The sequence below is a fragment of the Callithrix jacchus genome, chromosome 9, assembly GCF_049354715.1.
Source record: "Callithrix jacchus isolate 240 chromosome 9, calJac240_pri, whole genome shotgun sequence".
Taxonomy (NCBI): domain Eukaryota; kingdom Metazoa; phylum Chordata; class Mammalia; order Primates; family Cebidae; genus Callithrix; species Callithrix jacchus.
This window is the reverse complement of record NC_133510.1, coordinates 69,207,539-69,231,192: the sequence shown is the minus strand read 5'-3', so window position 1 is coordinate 69,231,192 and position 23,654 is coordinate 69,207,539. Positions and strand designations below refer to the sequence as shown.

The 23,654-nt window shown below is 41.9% G+C and overlaps 2 protein-coding genes across 4 annotated transcripts in view; one reads left to right on the top strand and one right to left on the bottom strand.

The window, feature by feature from the left end:
• The window catches only part of LARP4 (La ribonucleoprotein 4), a 200,898-nt gene that overhangs the window by 64,881 nt on the left and 112,363 nt on the right, over window positions 1-23,654 (top strand). The gene's annotated exons all lie outside the window — the stretch shown is intronic.
• The window catches only part of FAM186A (family with sequence similarity 186 member A), a 68,046-nt gene that overhangs the window by 22,452 nt on the left and 21,940 nt on the right, over window positions 1-23,654 (bottom strand). For both annotated transcript variants that reach the window (XM_035256797.3, XM_035256798.3), the window contains exons 2-4: window positions 13,631-13,850; window positions 11,098-11,268; window positions 1,210-6,622 (exon numbers count right to left, since the gene is read on the bottom strand). In XM_035256797.3, coding sequence (XP_035112688.3) covers window positions 1,210-6,622; window positions 11,098-11,268; window positions 13,631-13,850 — 5,804 coding nt within the window. The remainder of the gene's footprint in view (window positions 1-1,209; window positions 6,623-11,097; window positions 11,269-13,630; window positions 13,851-23,654) is intronic.

The following is a 23,654-nucleotide window of genomic DNA, read 5'->3' as shown; positions in this document are numbered from 1 at the left end:
TCTTTCTGTGCCTGGCTTATTTCACTTAACATAATGACCTCAGTTTTGTCCATGTTGTTGCAAATGGCAGGTTCTCATTCTTTTTGTTTGTTTGTTTGTTTGTTTTGAGACAGTCTGACTCCCAAACCCAGGCTGGAGGGCAGTGGTGCGATTGACTCACTGCAACCTCCACCTCCCAGGTTCAAGAGATTCTCCTGCCCTAGCCTCCCAAGTAATCCTAGGATCATGCCTGGGTAATTTTTGTATTTTTTGCAGAGACAGGGTTTCACCATGTTGGCCAGACTGGTCTTGAACTCCTGGCCTCAAGTGATCCACCTGCCTCAGCCTCCCAAAGTGCTGGAATTATAGGCATGAGCCACCATGCCTGGTCTCATTCTTTGTTATGCCATCTTCCATTTTGAAAATCATATATTTCTGGTGAACCAAAAATGATGAAAGAAATTCACAGCCGAGCGCTATGGCTCATGCCTGTAATCTCAGCATTTTGGGAGGTTGAGGTGGGTGGTTCACGAGGTCAGGAGTTCGAGACCAGCCTGACCAACATGGTGAAACCCTGTCTCTTCTAAAATTACAAAAATTAGCTAGCCGTGGAGGCCTGTACCTGTAATCCCAGCTACTCAGGAAGCTGAGGCAGGGGAATCGCTTGAACCGGGGAGGCGGAGGTTGCAGTGAGCCAAGATCACGCCATTGCACTCTAGCCTGGGTGACAGAGCAAGACTCTGTCTCAACAAAAAAGAAAAAAAAAAGAAATTCAGAATAACTGGGAAGCATCTCTAAACTTTTGAAGTTGATATTTTGGAGACTAACCATGATCCACAAAATATACTTGGCATCTCTGCTAGAGATATATATGAATGAAATGGATTATGTTATATGTCATTTCTTATTTTCTTTCTTTTTTTTTTTTTTTTAAAGATGGGGTTTCACCATATTGGTCAGGCTGGTCTCGAACTCCTGACCTCAGGTGATCCGCCCACCTCAGCCTCCCAAAGTGCTGGGATTACAGGCGTGAGCCACCATGCCTGGCTATTTCTTATTTTCTAAAAAATAGATCTTTTGCTATCTTAAACAGGCTTCCATCCCATAGACCTTATATAAGACAGTCTTTTAGAACATATGACAAACATGAGTATAGTTCTAGGGCAATGACAGAGAATATTTGAAATCAGAACTAAACTAGAAAACTAGACATATAATAATTAGATCTACCTGGCATACTGGATCAGCCTATAGGCAATGTACTTGCGGAATAGGTATCCCAACTGAACCGTGTCCATATGAAGTATCTCAATTATTAGAGTCCTAGCTGTTGTGTGTAGCTGTGAAGGGAATCCACAAGTTTTTATAGCCTGATTTAATAATATCAGGTTCTTCTTCTGAGCTTCCACATCAACAAAATACCTCTTCTCTTCAAGTTCTTTAGGAGAGGAAGGAGGCACCATTATCTTGGGTTTCTTGGTACCTGAAACTGAACTCAGTATCCAGGGCTTGTCTATAGGAGGGAATCGGGATTTCTGGTACCATTCAGGAGGTGAAATCTGTGATGTTTTGAGTAGAGTAGTAAGAGAAGATAGTGATGTTGTAGGCTTCGTGAGAGTGGGAAGGGCCCCTTCATCAGTGTAAGGGCTTTGCGATACTGGTGTCCTGTATTTGGTGAGATGGGACTGAAATGTTCTAAATGATTCTATAGCAAAAGGATCTCGAAGTATCTGGGTTTCTTCAGAAGTATCAGAGACCTCTGACATTTGGAACTTCTTGGTGGTGAAAGGAACTTGAGATACCTTGAAATCTGGAGCGCTAGGATGGATCAGTTCTGATTTAGAGTTCAGAGAAGAAATAAATGCCAGTCTCTTCTTAGCAAAAGAAGGGGACCAAACTCTCTGGGGCTTTCCAGGGGTTGGGGACGGCCAGAGTGTGAGAGGTTGTCTAGGGGTGGGAGGGATCCATAATGAAGAAGCTTGCCCAGGAAGGATCCATGGTGCCAGATGCTGCCCAAGAGTAGAAGGAGCCTGCAGATGGGGAGATTGCTCAGCAGTGGTAGGAGGCTGGAATTCCTGGAGCTGCTCAGAGGTTAAGGATCCAGATTGCAGGCGGTCCCCATGGATGGAAGAGGCTCCAGGAACTAAGGGCTGCCCAGGAAAGAGAGGAGCCCAGAGACTGGGAATCTGTCCAGAAGCTGGTGGGACTGCAGCTATAAGTTGCTGCCTGGGGGCAAGAGGGGCTTTTGACATTTGAGGTGGTAGAGGAGTCAGAGAGGCCCCAGTTTTGAAAAGCTCCCTAGAGCTAAGGGCCTCCTGTTCAAAGGGCTGCCCTGGAATGGGAGGGACCCCAGATACTGGGAGCTGCCCAGGAGTGGGAAGGGCCTGTGGTGCTGGTAACTGCACAGAAGTGGATTGACCTCCGTATACCAGGGTCTGTCCAGACGAACGAAGAGTCTGTGGTGGCCCAAGCGTCTCAGCCTCAGGTAGAATTCCCATTTCTAGGGGCTTCCGAGGGGCAAAGGTGCCTTGATTGAGGGGAAGCTTTGACATCTGCAAAGGAGTAGAAGAGACCCCAAATATAGAGGACTTCTCAGCAGTAGGAGCAGATGATGCCAGGGACAGCCTAAGGCTTGGAGACAATCTTGATATGATGGATTGCCCAGTGGGGAGAGAAGCCTTCGATTCCTGAAATGGTCTATGGGTAGGAGTAGCCAATATGGCCTGCTGCTTAGGAATGTGAGGCACTCTTGGTGTGATAGAAGCTCTTGATTTAGGATCATGCTCAGACATGAGAGTAATACGCACAGGCTGGACCTGTCCTGGGGTAAAGGGGAAGTCCAAAGGTTGGACTTGGTTAAGGGTGAGGAGCGATCCCAAGGTATGGGCTTTATCTAAGGTGAGAGGAACCCCTAATTTCAATGACTGTTCTTGAGCCTGTTCTAAGTTAATAGGAGACTCCAAAGCCTGGGTTTGCACAGGGGTAAGAGTGACAGCTGACATCCAGGCATTTGCTGAGGTGATGGGGACTCCCAGTGCCTGGGCCTGCTGAGGGGTGAGAGTGATCCCCTGAGCCTGTGCCTGCTGAGGGGTGAGAGCGATCCCCAGTTCCTGAGGGGTGAGAGCGATTCCCGGTTCCTGAGCCTGCCAAGGGGTGAGCAGGATCCCCAATTCCTGGGCCTGCTGAGGGGTGAGAGGGATCCCCAGGGCCTGGGCCTGCTGAGGGGTGAGAGGGATATCCAGGGCCTGGGTCTGCTTTGGAGTGAGAGTGATCCCCAGCTCCTGAGCCTGTTGAGAGGTGAGAGTGACCCCTTGAGCCTGGGCCTGCTGAGTGGTGAAAGGGATCCCCAGGGCCTGGGCCTGCTGAGGGGTAAAAGTGATCCCCTGAGCCTGGGCCTGCTGAGGGATGAGAGGGATCCCCAGTTCCTGAGCCTGTTGAGAGGTGAGAGTGATCCCTTGAGCCTGGGCCTGCTGAGGGGTGAGAGTGATCCCCAATTCCTGGGCCTGCTGAGGGGTGAGAGGGATCCCCACGTCCTGAGCCTGCTGAGGGGTGAGAGTGATTTTCTGAACCTGAGGCTGCTGAGGGGTGAGAGGGATCCCCAGGGCCTGGGCCTGCTGAGGGCTGAGAGTGATCCCTTGAGCCTGGGCCTGCTGAGGGGTGAGAGGGATCCCCAGGGCCTGGGCCTGCTGAGGGGTGAGAGTGATCCCCTGAGCCTGGGCCTGCTGAGGGGTGAGAGGGATCCCCAGGGCCTGGGCCTGCTGAGGGGTGAGAGTGATCCCCTGAGCCTGGGCCTGCTGAGGGGTGAGAGTGATCCCCTGAGCCTGGGCCTGCTGAGGGGTGAGAGTGATCCCCAGTTCCTGAGCCTGTTGAGAGGTGACAGTGATCCCTTGACCCTGGGCCTGCTGAGGGGTGAGAGGGATCCCTAGTTCCTGGGCCTGCTGAGGGGTGAGAGGGATCCCTAGTTCCTGGGCCTGCTGAGGGGTAAGAGGGATCCCTAGTTCTTGGGCCTGCTGAGGGGTGAGGGTGATCTCCACTTTCTGGGCCTGCTGAGGTGTGAGATGAATGCAGTTACTGAGAGGCTGTCCAGAAATAGGAAGAGCTCCAGGTGGGGAGGATTGTGGGGAGGGAGGTGTGACTGGTATGGGCTTCTTTTCATCAGGAAGATTTTCTAATGTCTTCAGATTCCTATGAAACTCTTCTCCTTGATATAACTGCTGTACATCTTTCACCGCGCTCTTCCACCTGGGAGATAATGTCATTGGAGTTTGGATGACCACTTTTTCTAGCTCTTTAAGTTTTATCTTCTTCATCTGCATCCGATCCTTTGTTTCGGTCTGCCTTTGCCTTTCAAGGTCCTCTAGCCCTCTCTCTGGCTTCCGCTTTTTCTTTTTCTCCTGTTTTATGATTGGCCCCAGATGTTTCATTTCCTTCTGAATCTGCCTCATCTGTCCATTCTCCTTTTCCAAGAGCAACCCTTGTGCCTTCATTTTTTGCATCCCTTCTTCCAGCTGCTGCAGGCTTGACTCTGGAAGCTCTTCTTCCTCCTTTCCTCTTTGCTTTTGCTTCTCCTCTTGCTCAGTCTGCTTAGGAGTCCTCTGTTTTTGCTCTGTCTTCCATATCTCTTCTTCCTGCCACTGTTTCTCTCTCTGTTGTTCTTGCTTTCCCTCCTTCATCTGGCGATATGCCTTTTTCTCTTCCCAATTCTCACTTATCTTCTTATAGTGCTCCTTTAAGAGATTTCTTTCTTCCAGCAACTGCTGTGTGAGACTCATGCCAGACATTTGTTCTTGATCCTCTTGCAAATATTGCTCCTGCCTTTGTTCTTCCCTCTCCTTGTGGTCTTTCTGTACTGTTGAGACTGTTGAAACATCTGTTTCACTTTCAATTTCAGCCAAGATCATTTGTATTAAATTGTTAATTACTGGATCTATGCTCTCATGTGAGAGAAAGGAACTGCTTTCAGACTTCTGAAAATGCAATCCTGGCATAAATGAGATTACCTTTTTTTGTTTTTTAGGTTTCCTAACTTGTTCTTCCTTTTTTTTATCTTTGTATTTTCTCAAGATTTTAGTCACAGTTTCAGCCACTTTTTGGAAATATTCCTCCATTTTTGCCTTTATGATTCCTAATTTTTCAGCTTCTGCTCTTTTTAATAACTCCTCTTCCTTCACAACAGTCTTTTTGTCAAAAGGCTTTCCGATGTTATCAATTTTCTGTTTTAGGAAAGCCATTATAGCGTTCTGAAATTCTTCGAGGTCACTCTGTTCACTTTTGCCATCTGGACTTTCTAGAACTCTGGTAGATTCTGAAATCTCTTTAGCTACCCTTGAGAGTGATTTAACAAGTTGATGAGATTTGACTTGTTTGGTTAACACTTCCTTCTCTTCAGTTTTTTCTTCTTTGCTTGTAGTAGTTCCTGAAGAGATATGGTGTTTTTTTCCTTTTATTTTTCCTTTCTGTGGCTCAGCGGTATAATCAGATTGGATTGTACTGAGTGGCGCCACTAGGCTTCTGATTTCACCTTTGCTTTCTTTGTGCAATGCCTCAGTGGTGGGTTCCACTTTAATCTCTGGTGCAGTTGGTCTTCTGTCAAATGGAGACTCACGTTTGACCTTCCTAAATTGTTCCAACATAATACTTGTTCTACTTCTGCCACTGTGGCTCTTTGTTTCAGTGAAAAAGAGATGTTGGCCTTTTGCTTCAGTGGGTGCCTTTGAGTTGACTTCAGAAAAGGATCTCTTTTCTTTTCTTTTCTTTTCCAGTGGCTCATAGTATTGACTAGGATTGGCCTCTGAGACTTTCTGGCCACCTTTATTATCACTCAGATTTGGTTCAGAGGTCTCATCTACATGTGTGCCTTTTGTGTGCTTTTTTTTCCATGCTTGATACTCGTCACCTTTCTTCAGTGATACATAATCTTTAGTGCCATCTTCAGAAATATCTTTGGAAGCCACAGGTTGCTGTTGCTGTTCAGTTAAATCTGGAGTTGTTTCAACTTGGGCTGTATATAAAATGGTGGAGTCCCATTTTATCCCAGAGCCCTTGGTCCGTTTTCTTTGGACTTCATCTACAATATTTTCAAGTTCCTTGTCTAAAATATTGTCCGTATTGTCCTCAATATCACCAGCTTTGATAATGGCCCTGGATGACTGCGGAGAAGATCCAGATAATGCTTTCACGGTTGATGATGAGGACAGTGTTTTATACACCTGTTCTGTAACAATTTTGGATCGAAGAAGTTGTTCACATTTTTCTTCTGCATCATGAAGTTTCTGCTGAAGCATTTCATTTTCATTACTGAGATCTTGTATTATCTTCAGAGAGAGCTCCTTTCCTGCTTCACTTGTTTCATGTTCATATATAGTAGAACTTTGGAAGTTAAAACATTTTAATTCATCACTTAGCGCACTCAAAGCTTTAGAAAGGTTTACTATTGTTGATGATATATATTTAATAGCATTGTTTTCCAATGTACTGAACATTGTGGTGGCTATGAGTTCCTGTAGCATACCTTGGATCTCTGAAACCTTTGTATTTGTAGCAAATTGATTACTAATCATCTGATCTGGTCTTAAAGCATGGGCTGTTGCAGGTCGTTTCATAACTCTTTCTTTCCAAGATTTCCACAGAGTACCTCTAGATACTGAAGAAAAAAACATAAAACTGTAAAATTGCACTTTTTCTTTTGCATTGTGTTTATCTATGTTTAAACCTAAGGAATTTAGCATAGATTAACTATAACTAATTAACTATAAGATAAAGATTAATCTGAAAACTTTAGCGCTAAAATAAACAGTATTATTTTTTAAAGAATGGCTCTTTTCACATAATCACCTAGAACTTTTTCTTTCTTTTTTGTTGAGAGGGATCTCCCTGTTTCCCAGGCTGGAGTGCAGCAGCATGATCACTACAGCCTCAACTTGGGCTCAAACAGTCCTCCTGCCTCAGCTTCCCTGCCTTTCTGAGTTGCTGGTGTTACAGGTGTAAGCCACAGGACCTGCCAACCACCTAAAACTTCTGCTTCCAGAGTTTAGGACATGAACTCAGCTGTGACCTCAACTTAATTTTAGTTACAAGTTTGGGGTTAGATATAATGTAAGACAAGGCCAGGCTTGGTGGCTCACTCCTATAATCCCAGCACTTTTGGAGGCCAAAGCAGGTGGATCACCTAAGGTCAGGAGTTCGAGACCAGCCTAGCCAACATGGTGAAACCCCATCTCCACTAAAAATACAAAAATTAGCCATGCGTGATGGTGCACACCTATAATCCCAGCTACTCAAGAGGCTGAGGCAGGAGAATTGCTTGAACCCAGGAGGCAGAGGTTGCAGTGAGCCAAAATCACGCCACTGCACTCAAGCCTGGGTGAGAAAGAGAGACTCCATCTCAAAAAAAAAAAAAAAATAGTAAGACAAAACTGTTCTGGCTTTGGTTGTGCTAATACTCTCCATTTTCTTTCTCAGATTCCTGTCTCTCCTTTCTCTTTTGTTCTGAATCAAAGCTAACCTTAGTTCTCTCAAAAGTGTCATAAATTAACAGATAAAAGACACACATTTGGCCAGGCATGGTGGCTTACGCCTGTAATTCCAGCACTTTGGGAGGCTGAGGCAGGTGGATCACTTGAGGTCAGGAGTTCAAGATCAGGCTGGCCAACATGGTGAAACCCCATCTTTACTAAAAATACAAAAATTAGCTGGGTGTGGTGGCATGAGCCTGTAGTCCCAGGTACTTGGGAGGCTGAGACAGGAGAACAGGTTGAACCTGGGAAGCACAGGTTGCAGTGAGCCAAGATCACGCCACTGCACTCCAGCCGAGGTGACAGAGTGAGACTCTGTCTCAAAAAAAAAAAAAGACTCACATTTGAAAAGATTTGCAGAATGGCTGAGTGAAAAAATCAACAATTTTTTTTTCCCAAAAGCAAAGATAAAACAGGGCAAAACTATCAAAACAACCATTTTAGGACTCTGAAAATTGACCAAAGGCATACAACACACTGAGAAGCATTTATTCACAAAAAACTTCAGAACCTTAGTAACAAACAGTGAAAATGTGCTAAATTGGAGTTGCATCCATCCTCAACCCCCTAGATTCGTGGCTGGGGACTTCTACCAGAGTGAGACAGGCTGTAAGGATTGACAACTCTATTGCCTACGGGGATGATTTGACTTGGCGCAAAGCATGGAAAAACCCATGCCCAGAGGCATTGTCGGCTGAGGCAGGAGAATCACTTGAACCCAGGAGGCAGAGCTTGCAATGAGCCAAGATTGTGCCACTGCACTCCAACCTGGGTGACAGAGTGAGACTGTCTCAAAAATAAATAAATAAATGAAAATAAATCATACAAAGTATGTTTCCCAATTGCAAAAAAAATTATATATGTTATACTAATTCTGCCTCTCTTATTGAACCCTGAGTGATATGAGTTCTTAGTACAATACTAAAATCATGATTCATTTTTAAAAATTGATAAATTGATTAACTAGATTTCATCAAACTAACACTTTTAGGCTTCAAAAACACCACTAAGAAAATGAAGACAAGTCATAGAAAGGGAGAAAATATTTGCAAATCACTTTTCTGATAAAGGACTTCTATCCAGCCATGTGTGGTGACTCATGCCTATAATCCCAGAACTTTGGGTGGCTGAGGCAGGAGGATCATTTGAGCTCAGGAGTTTGAGACCAGCCTGCACAACATGGTGGGACTCTGTCTCTACAAAAAGTTTTTAAAAATAAGCTGTGTGTGGTGGCACACACCTGTAGTCCCAGCAACTCAGGAGGCTGAGGCAGGAAGATCCTCTGAGCCCAGGAATTCCAGGTGGCAGTGAGATACTATTGCACCAATGCACTCCAGCTCAGACAACAGAGCAAGACCCTATTAAAAGAAAAAAAGAAAAAAAAAAAAAAAAGACCTATATCCAGAAGGTATAAAGAAATGTTAAAACTCAATTTAAAAAATGGGCAAGTAGGCCGGGAACGATGGCACATGCCTGTAATCCCAGCACTTTGGGAGGCTGAGGCAGGCAGATCACCTGAGGTCAGGAGTTCGAGGACAGCCTGACCAACATGGAGAAACCCCATCTCTACTAAAAATACAGAATTAGCAGGACATGGTGGCACATGCCTGTAATCCCAGCTACTCAGGAGGCTGAGGCAGGTGAATTGCTTGAACCCAGGAGGCAGAGGTTGCAGTGAGCCGAGATCATGCCATTGCACTCCAGCCTGGGCAACCAGAGTGAAACTCTGTCTCAAAAAAAATAGAAAAATAGAAAAGGAAATGCATGCAAACCGAAACTACAAAGAGATACCACTTCACATATACTAGGGTGGCCATAATAAAAAAAGACAATAACAAGTGTTGTTGAGGAAATGGAGAAATTGGAACCTGCATACATTGCTGATGAGAATGTAAAATGGTACAGTCATTTTGGAAAACAGTTGAGAGTTACTTTAAAAGTTAAACATAGGCCGGCTGTGGTGGCTACGCCTGTCATCCCAGCACTGTGGGAGGCCAAGGTGGGTAGATCATAAGGTCAGGAGATTGAGACCATCCTGGCCAATATGGTGAAACCCCATCTCTACTAAAAAAAATACGAAAAATTAGCTGAGCATGTTGGCATATGCTTATAGTCCCAGCTACTCTGGAGGCTGAGCAGGAGAATTGCTTGAACTTGGCAAGCGAAGGTTGTAGTGAGCCAAGATCCTGCCACTGCACTCCAGCCTGGTGACAGAGCTAGACTCTGTCTCAAAAAATAAAAAAAAAGTTAAACATAAACTTACCATATGGACAAGAAATTCTACTCCTAGCTATCTACTCAAAATAAATGGGTAAATACTGGCACTCCTGGCTACCTACCCAAAAAATGGGTAAATAATGGCATTATTCATAAAAGCCCCAAAGTGGAAACAGTTCAAATGTGTATCAACTGGTGAATGGGTAAACAAAATGTGGTATATTTAAACAACTGTGTAAACTAGCAATGACAAGAAATTACCAAAATGTCCTATAACATAATTGAATTTCAAAAACATTGTGCTAGTTGAAAGAAAACAGACAGAAAATACCACATATAATATGATTCTGTTTGTGTGAAATATCCAGAAAAAGCAAATGTAGTGGGAGAGAAAATGCATGAGTGACTATCTGGCGCTGCTGATGGGTATGATATTGACTACAAATTAGCACGAGGGATCTTTTTGGGATAATGGAAATGTTCTCAAAGTAGATTGTTGGCCGGGTGCAGTAACTCACACCTGTAATTCTAGCACTTTTCGAGGTCAAGGTTGGCGGATCACTTGTTCAAAACCAGCCTGTCCAACGTGATGAAACCCCTGTCTCCACTAAAAATACAAAAAAATTAGCCAGGCATGGTGGCAGGCGCCCATAATCCCAGCTACTCAAGAGGCTGAGGCAACAGAATTGCTTGAACCCAAGAGGCAGAGGTGGCAGTGGGCTGAAATTGTGCCATTGCACTCCAGCCTGGGTGACAGAGTGAGACTCCATCTCAGAAAAAATACAAAATTTTAAAAATAAATTAAAAATAAAATTAAATTGTGATAATTGCACAACTCTGTAAATAGACACAAAATCACTTAATTGTACACTTCACATGTATGCAAATTATACCTCAATAAAACTGTTTTTTTGGCCAGGCGTGGTGGCTCACACCTATAATCAATGTGGATCACCTGAGGTTGGGAGTTTGAGACCAGCCTGGCTAACATGGTAAAACCCTGTCTCTACTAAAAATACAAAAATTTGCCCGGCATGGTGGTACACGTTTGTAGTTCCTGCTACTCTGAAGGCTGAGGCAGGAGAATCACTTGAACCCTGGAGGCGGAGGTTGCTGTGAGCTGAGATCAGGCCACTGCATTCCAGCCTGGGTAATAGAGGGAGACTGTCTCAAAATAAAAAAATAAAGAAGCTGGGCGCTGTGGCTCACCCCTGTAATCCCAGCACTTTGGGAGGCTGTGGTGGGCAGATCACCTGAGGTCAGGAGTTCAAGACCAGCCTGACCAATATGGTGAAACCCCATCTTTAAAATAAATAAATAAATAAAAATAAGCTGTTTCTTTAAGAAAAAGTTAAACTCCATCTCCAAAATCATAAAGCACCCTTACATATTTTTTTCTTTTGTTTTCTCTTTTCGTCAAGGAAAAATATACTAAATCTGCTTAGTATCTTGACATTGTTGTCAATAGCTTTTAATGTTTCCGGTAACATCTCCATTTGTGCTATCCAGTGGTGGTGTTCATCAGCATCCATTAGAGTCATCTCAGACAAAATGGCATCTTGAAGAGAGAAAAAAAAATCATTTTTGTGCAGCAAAATAAATAACTATATATAAGCTTATAATATTGGTTAACTACTCAATATAGTTGTATTGGGGAATATAGGTATCTCACACTTATTGCCATTCTGAAGGTTTTCTCAATGAAGAAATTAAAAAGAAAGAAACTGGCCGGGTGCAGTGGCTCACCCCTGTAATCCCAGCACTTCGGGAGGCCAAGGCAGGCAGATCATGAAGTCAGGAATTTGAAACCAGCCTGACCAACATGGTGAAACCTTGTCTCTACTAAAAATACAAAAATTAGCCAGGCCTGGTGGCAGGTGCCTGTAGTCTTAGCTACTTGGGAGGCTAAGGCAGGAAAATCATTTGAACCTGGGAGGTAGAGGTTGCAGTGAGCCGAGATCAAGCCACTGCACTCCAGCCTGGGTGACAGAGCAAGACTCTGTCTCAAAAAAAAAAAAAAAAAAAAAAAAAAATATATATATATATATATATATATATATATATATAATAAAAAGGAAGAGACTTAGAAGGCTAAACAGTAAGTCTTAGACATGAAGACATGAATCAAAAGTGTCTATTTGATTTGGTGCCTAAAATGTGTGTGTGTTTTAATATTGGAGATCTAAGCCCCAATTAACTCGTTTGGCAAGTTATCCAGTATTTTTTTTTTTTTTTTGAGACCAAGTCTCGCTCTGTTACCCTGTCTGGAGTGTACTGGTGCCATCTCAGCTCAATGCAACCTCCACCTCCCAGGTTAAAGCGATTCTCCTGCCTCAGCCTCCTGAGTAGCTGGGACCACAGGTGGACGCCACCACACCTGGCTAATTTTTGTATTTTTAGTAGAGACACAGGGTTTCACCATGTGTTGGCCAGGCTGGTCTCGAACTCCTGACTTTGGGTGATCCGCCTGCCTCAGCCTTCCAAAATGGTGGGATTACAGGTATGAGCCATCACACCCAGCCGTTATCCAGTATTTATAACCCTCGTTGCATGAAATTTCTAGCCACAAAATAAAATTCCATTTTTTGGTATTCTTAGCTTATTCCTTCTTTCATTCCACCAGCGTCTACTCTGACTTGTGGTATTCTAGATGCTGTGGATGCAACATTAAGTAAAACAAATTCCCTGACTTCATACTTCTTACCTTCTGGTGAAAGGAGAGAGAGAAAAAATTGATTATATAGGAAATCAGATACTAATGCTATAGACAAAAATAAAGGTAGGCCAGCCAGGCGCAGTGGCTCATGCCTGTAATCCTAGCACTTTGGGAGGCTGAGGTGGGTGGATCGTTTGAGGTCAGGAGTTCAAGACCAGCCTGGCCATCATGGAGAAACCCCATCTTAAAAAAAAAAAAAAAAGAAAGAAAGAAAGGTAGACCTGGTGCAGCGGCTCATACCTGTAATCCCAGCGCTTTGGGAGACTGAGGCAGGTGGATCGTTTGGGGTCAGGAGTTCAAGACCAGCCTGGCCAACATGGTGCAACCCTGTCTCCACTAAAAATACAAAAATTACCTGGGTGGTAGTGGTGCATGCCTGTAGTCCCAACTACTTGGGAGGCTGAGGCAGGAGAATCACTTATCACTTGAGCCTGGGAGGCAGGGGTTGCAGTGAGCCAAGATCACACCACAGCACTCCTGTCTGGGTGACAGAGTGAGACCCTGTCTCAAAAAAAAAAAAACAACGCCAGGTGTGGTGGCTCACGCCTGTAATCCCAGCACTTTGGGAGGCCAAAGTGGGTGGATCACGAGGTCAGGAGTTCAAAACCAGCCTGGCCAACATAGTGAAACCCCATCTCTACTAAAAAATACAAAAAAATTAGCCAGGCATGGTGGCCCATGCCTGTAGTCCCAGCTACTTGGGAGGCTGAGGCAGGAGAATTACTTGAACCCAGGAGGTGGAGGTTGCAGTGAGCCAAGATTGCGCCATTGCACTCCAGCTTGGGCAACAGAGTGAGACTTCATCTAAACAAACAACTGAAAAAAAAGGTAAAGTGTAAAGAAAAGTGTCAAGGGGTAGGGAATAGGGATGGTCAGAGAACATCTCATTTTAAAGTGGAATTTAAGCAGGGAATGAGCCATGTGTCCAACTGGTGGAAGACGCTCCAGATAAGGGAATAGTATGCATAAAGACACTGCTGGCCTGCTTTTAAAAAAGCAAGGAGGCCAGCAGAACTGGTACTAAGTGAATAAGCCTATATTTTTCCTATTTTATGCCTACTGGAATAGAGGATAACTATTCTCTGAATAACTTCCTTAGTCTTTTCTTCTTTAGTCTAATCCTTCAAAATTTACTTATATATTCTCTTCTATATCTTTTTCATTAACTTTGTGGTTTTCCTCTGAACCACTTCTGTAAACTTACTCCATTCTTCCAACCAGACCAGAATGTTGACAAGAGTCTTTTCTCTAATTTCAACAGTCTTAGCGTAAGTAGCCATTTTCTCAAGAAAACTGGTTCTCTGTTTTCTCTTATGTTCTGTAAGGGAGACATTCCTTTCAGAGGGCGAGTTAAAAAGAAGAGTATAGCGAGTCATTATTCGATGCACATTGTTCATTATTTCACTCAGCTGCATATCAATGTCCTGTAAGAATAAGAAGGGGGAATGTATTAATCTTCAGTTTGAATAGAAGCTTTGGTCACCTTTCTTCTCAGAATGTCAGTGACAGTTAATTTAAAGGTGTCCAATTAAAGTCTTGATAATTCTAGCTTTATTGTGAGTCTCAAATTTTCCCTATTAAAAAAAATTCTTTTTCTGCCTTCATCATCCTAGCAATGCTATGATATAATGGAAAGAGCATTGGGTTTGAACCCATATCTGGATCTTAACTCTAGGTCTTTCATTATCATAACTTTTTTCTTTTTTGAGACAGAGTCTTGCTCTGTTTTGAGGCGCCAGGCTGGAGTGCAGTGGCACAATCTCGGCTCACTACAATCTCTGCCTCCTGGGTTCAAGCAATTCTCCTGTCTCAGCCTCCCAAGTAGCTGGGACTACAGGCACACGTCACCACGCCCAGCTAATTTTTGTATTTTTTATATTAGAGATGGAGTTTCACCATGTTAGCCAGGATGGTCTCGATCTCTTGATCTCGTGATCCGCCCACCTCGGCCTCCCAAAGTGCTGGGATTACAGGCGTGAGCCACTGTGCCCAGCCTATCATAAGTTTTTAAATTTTTTTTGAGACAAAGTCTTGCTTTTGTCCCCCAGGCTGGAGTGCAATGGCGCGATCTTGGCTCACTGCAACCTCTGGCTCCTGGGTTCAAGCAATTCTCCTGCCTCAGCCTCCTGAGTAGCTGAAATTACAGGCGCCTGCCACCACACCTAGCAAATTTTCGTATTTTTAGTAGAGATGGGGTTTCACCATGCTGACCAGGCTGGTCTGGAACTCCTGACCTCAGGTGATCCACCCACCTCTGCCTCCCAAAGTGCTGGGATTACAGGCATGAGCCACCTCACCTGGCCTAAAATGACTTTTAATAAATCACAGCATTTCCGAGCTCCCTCTGCAGCCCCTATAAAATGATGGAGATACTAAATTCACAGTTGATGTGAAGTGTATAAAATTTGTGAATATGCTTTATAAGCTGTAGCTGCTAAAAAAAAAAAAAACACAGACAAACAAAAAAACCACGGTGGCTCACCTTATAATATCAGCACTTTGGGAGGCCAAGGCAGGGAGATCACAAGGTCAGGAGTTCAAGACCAGCCTGGCCAACATGGTGTAATCCCATCTCTACTAAAAATGCAACAATAAAAAAATTAGCCTGGTGTGGTGTCAGGCACCTGTAATCCCAGCTACTCAGGAGGCTGAGGCAGGAGAATTGCTTGAACCTGGGAGGCAGAGGTTGCAATGAGCCAAGATTACGCCACTGCACTCCAGCCTGGGTGACAGAACAAGACTCTGTCTCAAAAAAAAAAAAAAAAAAAAGGAAAGAGAAAAGAAAAAAATGCAGGATGCTTCTTTTTTGCTTTTTTACCTGGAAAGCAGTTATCAGAATATTCCTCAAACATACTTTTCTTTTTTTTTTTTTAAATGGGGTTTCACCATACTGGTCAGGCTGGTCTCAAACTCCTGACCTCAGGTGATCTGCCCACCTCAGCCTCCCAAAGTGGTGGGATTACAGGCTTGAGCCACCACGCAGGCCAAACATACTTTTCCTTTGTTATCTCCTTTGCTTATCACTTTATCAGCTTAGTACATTGAGTATGTAGGGAAGAAAAAGAATCTTATCAGCAAATCTCTTTTCTTCATCACTCTATCCTAGAAATTTTTTATGGATAATTACTACCTCATATATGGCATTTGGAAATTTGTGAAATCATTTTTGGTTGTCATAATAATTGTGAAGGTAGAATACTACCATTTAGTAAAGGGTACTGGCCGGGCGCGGTGGCTCAAGCCTGTAATCCCAGCACTTTGGGAGGCCGAGGCGGGTGGATCACGAGGTCAACAGATCGAGACCATCCTGGTCAACATGGTGAAACCCCGTCTCTACTAAAAATTACAAAAAAAAATTAGCTGGGCACGGTGGCGCGTGCCTGTAATCCCAGCTACTCAGGAGGCTGAGGCAGGAGAATTGCCTGAACCCAGGGGGCGGAGGTTGCGGTGAGCCGAGATTGCGCCATTGCACTCCAGCCTGGGTAACAAGAGCGAAACTCCGTCTCAAAAAAAAAAAAAATAAATAAAGGGTACTAAGAATGCTAGTCCATCCTACAGTGCAGTGGATGGTATCACACAATGAAGAATTGTCTCAAATCCTGTGTGAATTTGAATGTCTCATAGGACATTGATATAGGTTTAAAAAAAATCTATTTATACTTATCCAAGCCTAAAATCAAACTCTTTTTAAAAATATAAACAGGCCAGGTGTGGTGGCTCACGCCTGTAATCCAAGCACTTTGGAGGCCAAGGTGGGTGGATCACCTGAGGTCGGGAGTTCTAGACCAGCCTGACCAACATAGTGAAACCCCATCTTAAAATATATATATTTATTAACAGACCAAAAGCAATATCTCACACCTGTAATCCAAGTGCTTTGGGAGGCCAAAATGGGAGGATCTCTTGAGGCCATGCATTCAAGACTAGCCTGGGTGACAGAGTAAGATCCTGTCTCTAAAAAAAAATTTTTTTTGCTGGGCATAGTGGCTCACACCTGTAATCCCAGCACTCTGGGATGCCAAGGCAGGTGGATCACTTGAGGTTAGGAGTTTGAGACCAACCTGGCCAACATGGTGAAACCCTGTCTCTACTAAAAACACAAAAAAAATTGCTGGGCATGGTGGTGGATGCCTGTAATTCCAGCTACTCAGGAGGCTGAGGCAGGAGAATCTCTTGAACCTGGGAGGCAGAGGTTGCAGTGAGTCAAGATCACACCATTGCACTCCAGCCTGGGCAAAAAGAGTGAATGAAACTCTATCTCAAAAAAAAAAAAATTTTTTTTTAATTCAAAGTGGTTTTTGCCCAATTTAATGATATGCTACAATTTCCAGGAATACAAATAATACATAAATCAAGAAAAAATTTTCTTTAAAATTTCTCCAAGAAATTAGTGTTAATAGTATTTAGTGCTAATACAGTAAAGCTGAATTTGTATCAGCCTCCATTTTTATCTTTCTTATTTATTTATTTTGAGATGGAGTCTTGCTGTCATTTAGGCTGGAGAGCAGTGGCATGATCTTGGCTCACTGCAACCTCCGCCTTCCGGATTCTTGCAATTCTCATGCCTCAGCCTCCCCAGTAGCTGGGGATTACAGGCTTCTGCCACCAGATCTGACTAATTTTTGTATTTTTAGTAGAGACAGAATTTCACCATATTGGACAGGTTGATCTCGAATTCCTGACCCTAAGTGATCCACCCACCTCAGCCTCCCAAAGCCCTGGGACTACAGGCATGAGCCACCATGCCTGGCCCAGATTTATTTTAATTCTACATATAGATGCAAGCCTCTATCTACTTCTAGGGAAGTTTGACCTATGACTTACACACTGAAATGCATGTTATTATAAATTGCTTTACTTTTACTTATTCTCACATTTATATTTTTTAAGTATAGGTAGTGTTTTGTCTTGTTTTGTTTTGTTTTTATAGACGGGGTTTCACCTTGTTGGTCACGGTGGTTTTGAACTCCTGATGTCAGGTGGTCCACCCACCTCGGTCTGCCAAAATGCTGGGATTACAAGCATGAGCCACCATGCCCGGCCAAAGTATAGGTAGTATATCTATGAATATCATTTTAGAGGAATAAAGGGAATGTTAAAAATATTTTTAGAGGCAAAGTAAATCTGACAGTTAAGAACCACTTCCAACTTTTTTATTCTCTCAATTTGTCTTCAGAAAAAATGAACTCTCTCTGCACTCCTTATAATAAGGGTAATATTTGGATTTTGCCAACCAAATCATCATACAAAATAAGTATTCTGATGTTAGGTGTATTTGCTCTTACAGCAAATAATAATTTAAATCAGGAACACAGGAGAGTCAAGGCAAAGTTTGCTAAGCCAAGTGATGAAGAATAACATTACAAGCTAACACATAGCACAGTGATCAAGGAAAAAATACTACCAACTCCTCATAAAGTCTCCTAAAAAAGTGAAGAGGAAAAAATACTTCCCAGCTCATCCTTTTAGGCCAACATATATCAAAGCCAGACAAAAGCACTACAAAATAAAAAAACTAAATACAAACATGCCTGATGAATATTGATACAGAAAACCTTAGCAAAATACTAGTGAACAGAATTCAACAGCACATTAAAAGGATTATACACCATGATCAAGTGAGATTTATTTCTGGAATCCAAGGATGGTTAAATATATGTAAATCAATCAATGCAATGCAAAAAATTAACAGAATGACAGGAAAAAACACACATGGTCATCTCAATTGATGCAGAAAAAGCATTCGACAAAATGTAACACCCTTTCATAATAAAAAATACACAAGAACCTGGGCACAGTAGCTCATGCCTGTAATCCCAGCACTTTGAGAGGCCAAGGCAGAAGGATCACTTGAGTCCAGGAGTTCAAGACCAGCCTGAGCAACATGGTGAAACCCTGTCTCTACAAAAAATAAAAAATATCAGCCAGGTATGGTAGCATGTGCTTATAGTTCCAGCTAGTCAGGAGGCTGAGGTAGGAGGATTGCTTGAACCCAGGAGGTCGAAGCTGCAGTGAACCATGATTGTGCCACTGCACTCCAGCCTTGGCGATAGAGTGAGCCCCTGTCTTAACACAAAGAAAAAATACACACAAAAGAAACTAGAAATAGAAGAAAACTTCAACATAATAAAGGCCATATATGAAAAGCCCACAGATAGTAATATACTCAATAGTGAAAGACTGAAAGCTTTTCCTCCAAGATTAGGCACAAGTCAAGGATGCCCACTTTCACCGTCTGTCTAACCTAGTACTGAAAGTTCTAGATACCACAATTAGGCAAGAAAAAGAAATAAAAGGCACACAATTTGGAAAGGAAAAACTAAAATTATCTCTGTTCACAGATAACATGATCTTAAATTGTAGAAACCCCATATATATAGAAAACTCAATATATGTAAAAACCCTAAGGATTACCCCTGCATACACACACACACACACACACACACACGTGCACACACACACACACACACACACATTGTTAGAATAAATTTAGCAAATTTGCAGGGTAAAAAATACATACAAATCAATCACATTGCTATGCACTAACACTGAGTAATCTGAAAAAGAAATTAAGAAAATAATGCCATTTATAATAGCACCAAAAATAATAATATATTTATTGCTTGGTGCAGTGGCTCACGCCTATAATCCAAGCACTTTGGGAGGCCGAGGTGGATGGATCACCTGAGGTCAGAAATTTAAGACTACCTTGGCCAACATGGTGAAACCTCATCTCTACAAAAGTACAAAAATTAGCCAGGCATGATGGTGGGTGCCTGTAATCCCAGCTACTCTGGAGGCTGAGGCAGGAGAATCGCTTGAACCCGGGAGGCAGGAGTTACAGTGAGCTGAGATCGCACCATTGCACTCCAGCCTGGGTGACAGAGACTCTGTCTCAAAAATAATAATAATAATATTGGGAGGCCAAGATAGGCAGATCACTTGAGGTCAGGATTGTGATCAGCCTGGCTAACATGGTGAAATCCCATCTCTACTAAAAATACAAAAATTAGCCTGAGGTGGTGGCAGGCACCTGTAATCCCAGCTATTCAGCAGGCTGAGGCAGGAGAACTGGTTGAACTCAGGAGGCGGAGTTTGCAGTGAGCCAAGATCATACCACTGCATTCCAGCCTGGGCAACAGAGCAAGATTCTGTCTCAAAAATAAATAAAAATTAAAAATAGTAATGTATTTAGGAATAAACTTATCCAAGGAGGCGGAAGACTTGTACGCTTGTCGTTTTCACTACAATATGTTGCTGAGAGAAATTGAAGAAAACATGAGCAACTGGAGAGATATTACATGTTTATAGATTGGAATATTTAATATTGTTAAGATGTTAATACTACTCAAAATGATCTAATTAATGCAATCTCTATCAAAATACCAATGGCACTTTTTTTGCAGCAATAGAAAAATTCATCCTAAAATTATATGGACTCTCAAGAGACCCTGAATGGCTGAAGCAATCTTGAAAAGGAATAAGAAAGTTGGAGATCCCACATTTTCTGATTTCAAACTTATTCCAAAGCTACATTAATTAAAATAACATGGTACAGTTCTAAAGACAGACAAGTAAACTGATACAACAGAATAGAGAGCCCCTAAATAAACATCAAGTTAACAGTATGTATATAGTATAGTATATTCATAGCATAAAGTCAAATTATTTTCTGGACGGTTGCTAAGGCCGTCCAATGAGGAAAGAACAAGTCTTTTAAAACAAAAACAAATGGTGAGAAAACTGAATATCTACACATAAAAGAATAAAGTTGGATTCTTATATAAAGTTTAACTCAAAATGGATCAAATACCTAACTTTAAGACCTAACACTATAAAACACTTAGAAGAAAATGTAGGAGAAAGGCTTCATGGGTATTGGACTTGGCAGTGATTTCTTGGACATGGCAAAAATCACCTGCAGTAAAAGTGAAAATAGATAAATAGACTATATCAAAGTTTAAAACATTTGTTTGTCAAAGGACGAAATCAAGAGATTGAAAAATCAACCTAGGAAGTGGGAGAAAATATTTGCAAATTGTGTATCCAGTAAGAGTTAATATCCACAATATATAAATAACTTGCACAAACTCAACATCAAAAAAAATTTTTTTAATAGGCTGGGCACTGGTGGCTCACCCCTGTAATCCCAGGACTTTGGGAGGCTGAGGTGGGCAGATCAGTTGAGGTCAGGAGTTCAAGACTAGCCTGGCCAACATGGTGAAACCCTGTCTCTACTAAAAATACAAAAATTAGCCAGGCATGGTGGCACATGCCTGTAATCCCAGCTACTCGGGAGGCTGAGACACAGGAATCACTTGAGCCTGGGAGGTAGAGGTTGCAATGAGCCAAGATTACACCACTGCACTCCAGCCTAGGTGAGAGAACAAGACTCCATACCCCCCCAAAAATGAAATAAACCAATAAACCCAAATAAACCAATTTAAAAATGGGCAAATGATTCAAAAAAGATATACAAATGGCCCAAAAATATATGAAAATATATTCAACATAACTAGCCATTAGGAAAATGTAAATCAAAACCACAATGGTATACTACTTCATACCCATTAAGATGGTACTATGTAAAAAACAGAAACTAACAAGTGTGGGTGAGGCTGTGCAAAATTGGAATCCTGTGCACTCTTGTTAGGAATGTAATATTGTTTAGCTGCTGTGGAAAAAAGGATGACAGTTCCTCCAGAAATTAAAAATAGAATCACCATATGATCCAGCAATTGTTCTCTATGTATATATCCAAAAGAACTATAAGCAGTTTCCCTAAGAAATATTTGTACACTCATGCTCATAGTGTTGTTATTCACGATAACCAAGAGGTAGAAGTAACCCAAATGTCCATTGACAGATAAATGGATAACAAATGTGGTATATATTGATATATATACACAATGGAGTCTAGACACTGTGGCTCATACCTGTAATCACAGCACTTTGGGAGGCCACGGCGGGCAGATTACTTGAGATCAAGAGTTTGAGACCACCCTAGCCAACATGGTGAAACCTCATGTTGCACTAAAAAATACAAAAGTTAGCCAGGCATGCTGGCAGATGCCCATAATCCCTAGGTAAAAAACAGAGGGAGGCTACTTGGGAGGCTGAGGCAGGAGAATCGCCTGAACTTAGAAGAAGGAAGTTGCAGTGAGCCAAGATCGCACCACTGCACTCCAGGCTGGGTGATGGAGTGAGACTTTGTCTCAAAAAAATAAAATTTAATTTGATTTTTAAGTATACAAAATAGAATATTATTCAGCCTTAAAATTGAAGGATATTTTGACATGCACTATAATACGGATGAACCTTGAATATATTAGGCTAAGTGAATAAGCCAGTCATGAAAAGACAAATACTTTATGATTCCACTTAAATGAGGTGTCTAGAATAGTTGAATTCATAGAAATGAAGTACAGTACAGTGCCTGTAATCCAGCTACTCGGGAGGCTGAGGCAGGAGAATCTCTTGAACTGGTTAGGCGGAGGTTGCAGTGAGCCGAGATCATGCTACTGCACTCCAGCCTGAGTGACAGAGTGAGACTGTCGCAAAAAAAAAAAAAAAAAAAAAGATGATATAGTTCTAGACATTGGTTGCAAAATAATGTATAGCAATATCTATTCATGCTTAAAACTATTGAAAACTATTGTACTATATACTTAAAAATAATTAAGATGGTAAATTTGATGTGTATTTTACCACAATTAATTTTTTTAATTCAAAAATGAATAATTAAATGTTAAGTGACAGAAATAATGCAATCAGAAAAAGAGTTTATGCAGTTGTAGCAAATCTAACTTAAGTCAAAAACACAGGAGACTGGAGACAAAGTTGGCCAAGCCAAGTGATAAAGAATAACTCAGAACTGACACATAGTATGGTGGGTAAGAAAGAAATAATGCTATTGCTCACAGACTTTTTTAAAAAGTTGAAGAGGAAGGAAAAATTCCTCACTCATTCTTTGATGTCAGCATTACCCTGATATCAAAATCAGACAGATGTAAGAGAAGAAAACTATAAACCAGTATCCCTCACCTCTTGAAAATAGTTACAAAAAATGCTTCATAATATTTTCAAAAATTCTAGAACAGATAGGTAACCAATAAAATAAAATAGAAAATAAAATCAAACATTATCTTTAAAAAATAGGATCATGAACAAGTGGTATTTACCTGTTATGCAAGGCTAGTTCAAAATTTGATAATTTCTAAATGTAATTCACTATGTCAATTGATTAAAGGAAAACCATGTATTGCCTCCGTAGATACAGCAAAAGCAGTTGACGAAATTCAACATTCATTTATGATTTCTTTTTTTTAATTATTTTTATTTTTTATTTTTTTTTTAGGCCCTGGGTAAGAGATTCTTTTTTTTTCTTTCTTTCTTTTTTTTTCTAATGAAAAGTGACTTTTTAATATTTTTTTTCCTAATGAAAAGTGATGGGTTTTTTTGTTTTTTGTTTGAAATGGAGTTTCATGCTTGTTGCCCAGGCTGGAGTGCAATGACAGGATCTTGGCTCACCACAACCTCCACCTCCAGGTTCAAGCAATTCTCCTGCCTCAGCTTCCCAAATAGCTGGGATTACAGGCATGTGCCACTATGCCCGGCTAATTTTGTATTTTTAGTAGAGACGGTGTTTCTCCATGTTGGTCAGGCTGATCTCGAACTCTCAACCTCAGGTGATCCCCACCCCTCTGCCCTTGGCCTCCCAAAGTGCCGAGATTACAGGTGTGAGCCACCACACCTGGCCTCATTCATGAGTTCTAAAAGAAGCTCAATAATAAACTAGGAATAGAGGGTAATTTCCTCAATCTGATAAAGAGCATTTACAAAACGTTTATAGCTAGCATCAAACTTAATGGTGAAAGTCTAAAGTGCTCTAAAGGTTGTTGTAATCACTTCTACTCAACATTATACAAATGTCCTAACCAATTCAATAAGGTCAGAAAAAGAAATACAAGAAAATGGATTGGAAAGAGAGAAGTAACATGGTTTCTGTTTACAAAGATTTGTCCATATAAAAACTCCCAAAGAATTTACCAAAGAGGCTGGATGTAGTGTCTCATACTTGTAATCCCAGTACTTTGGGAGGCCAAGGCTGGCAGATGACTTGAGACCAGGAGTTCAGGACCATCCTGGCCAACATGATGAAACTCTGTTTCTACCAAAAATATAAAAATTAGCGGCCGGGCGCGGTGGCTCAAGCCTGTAATCCCAGC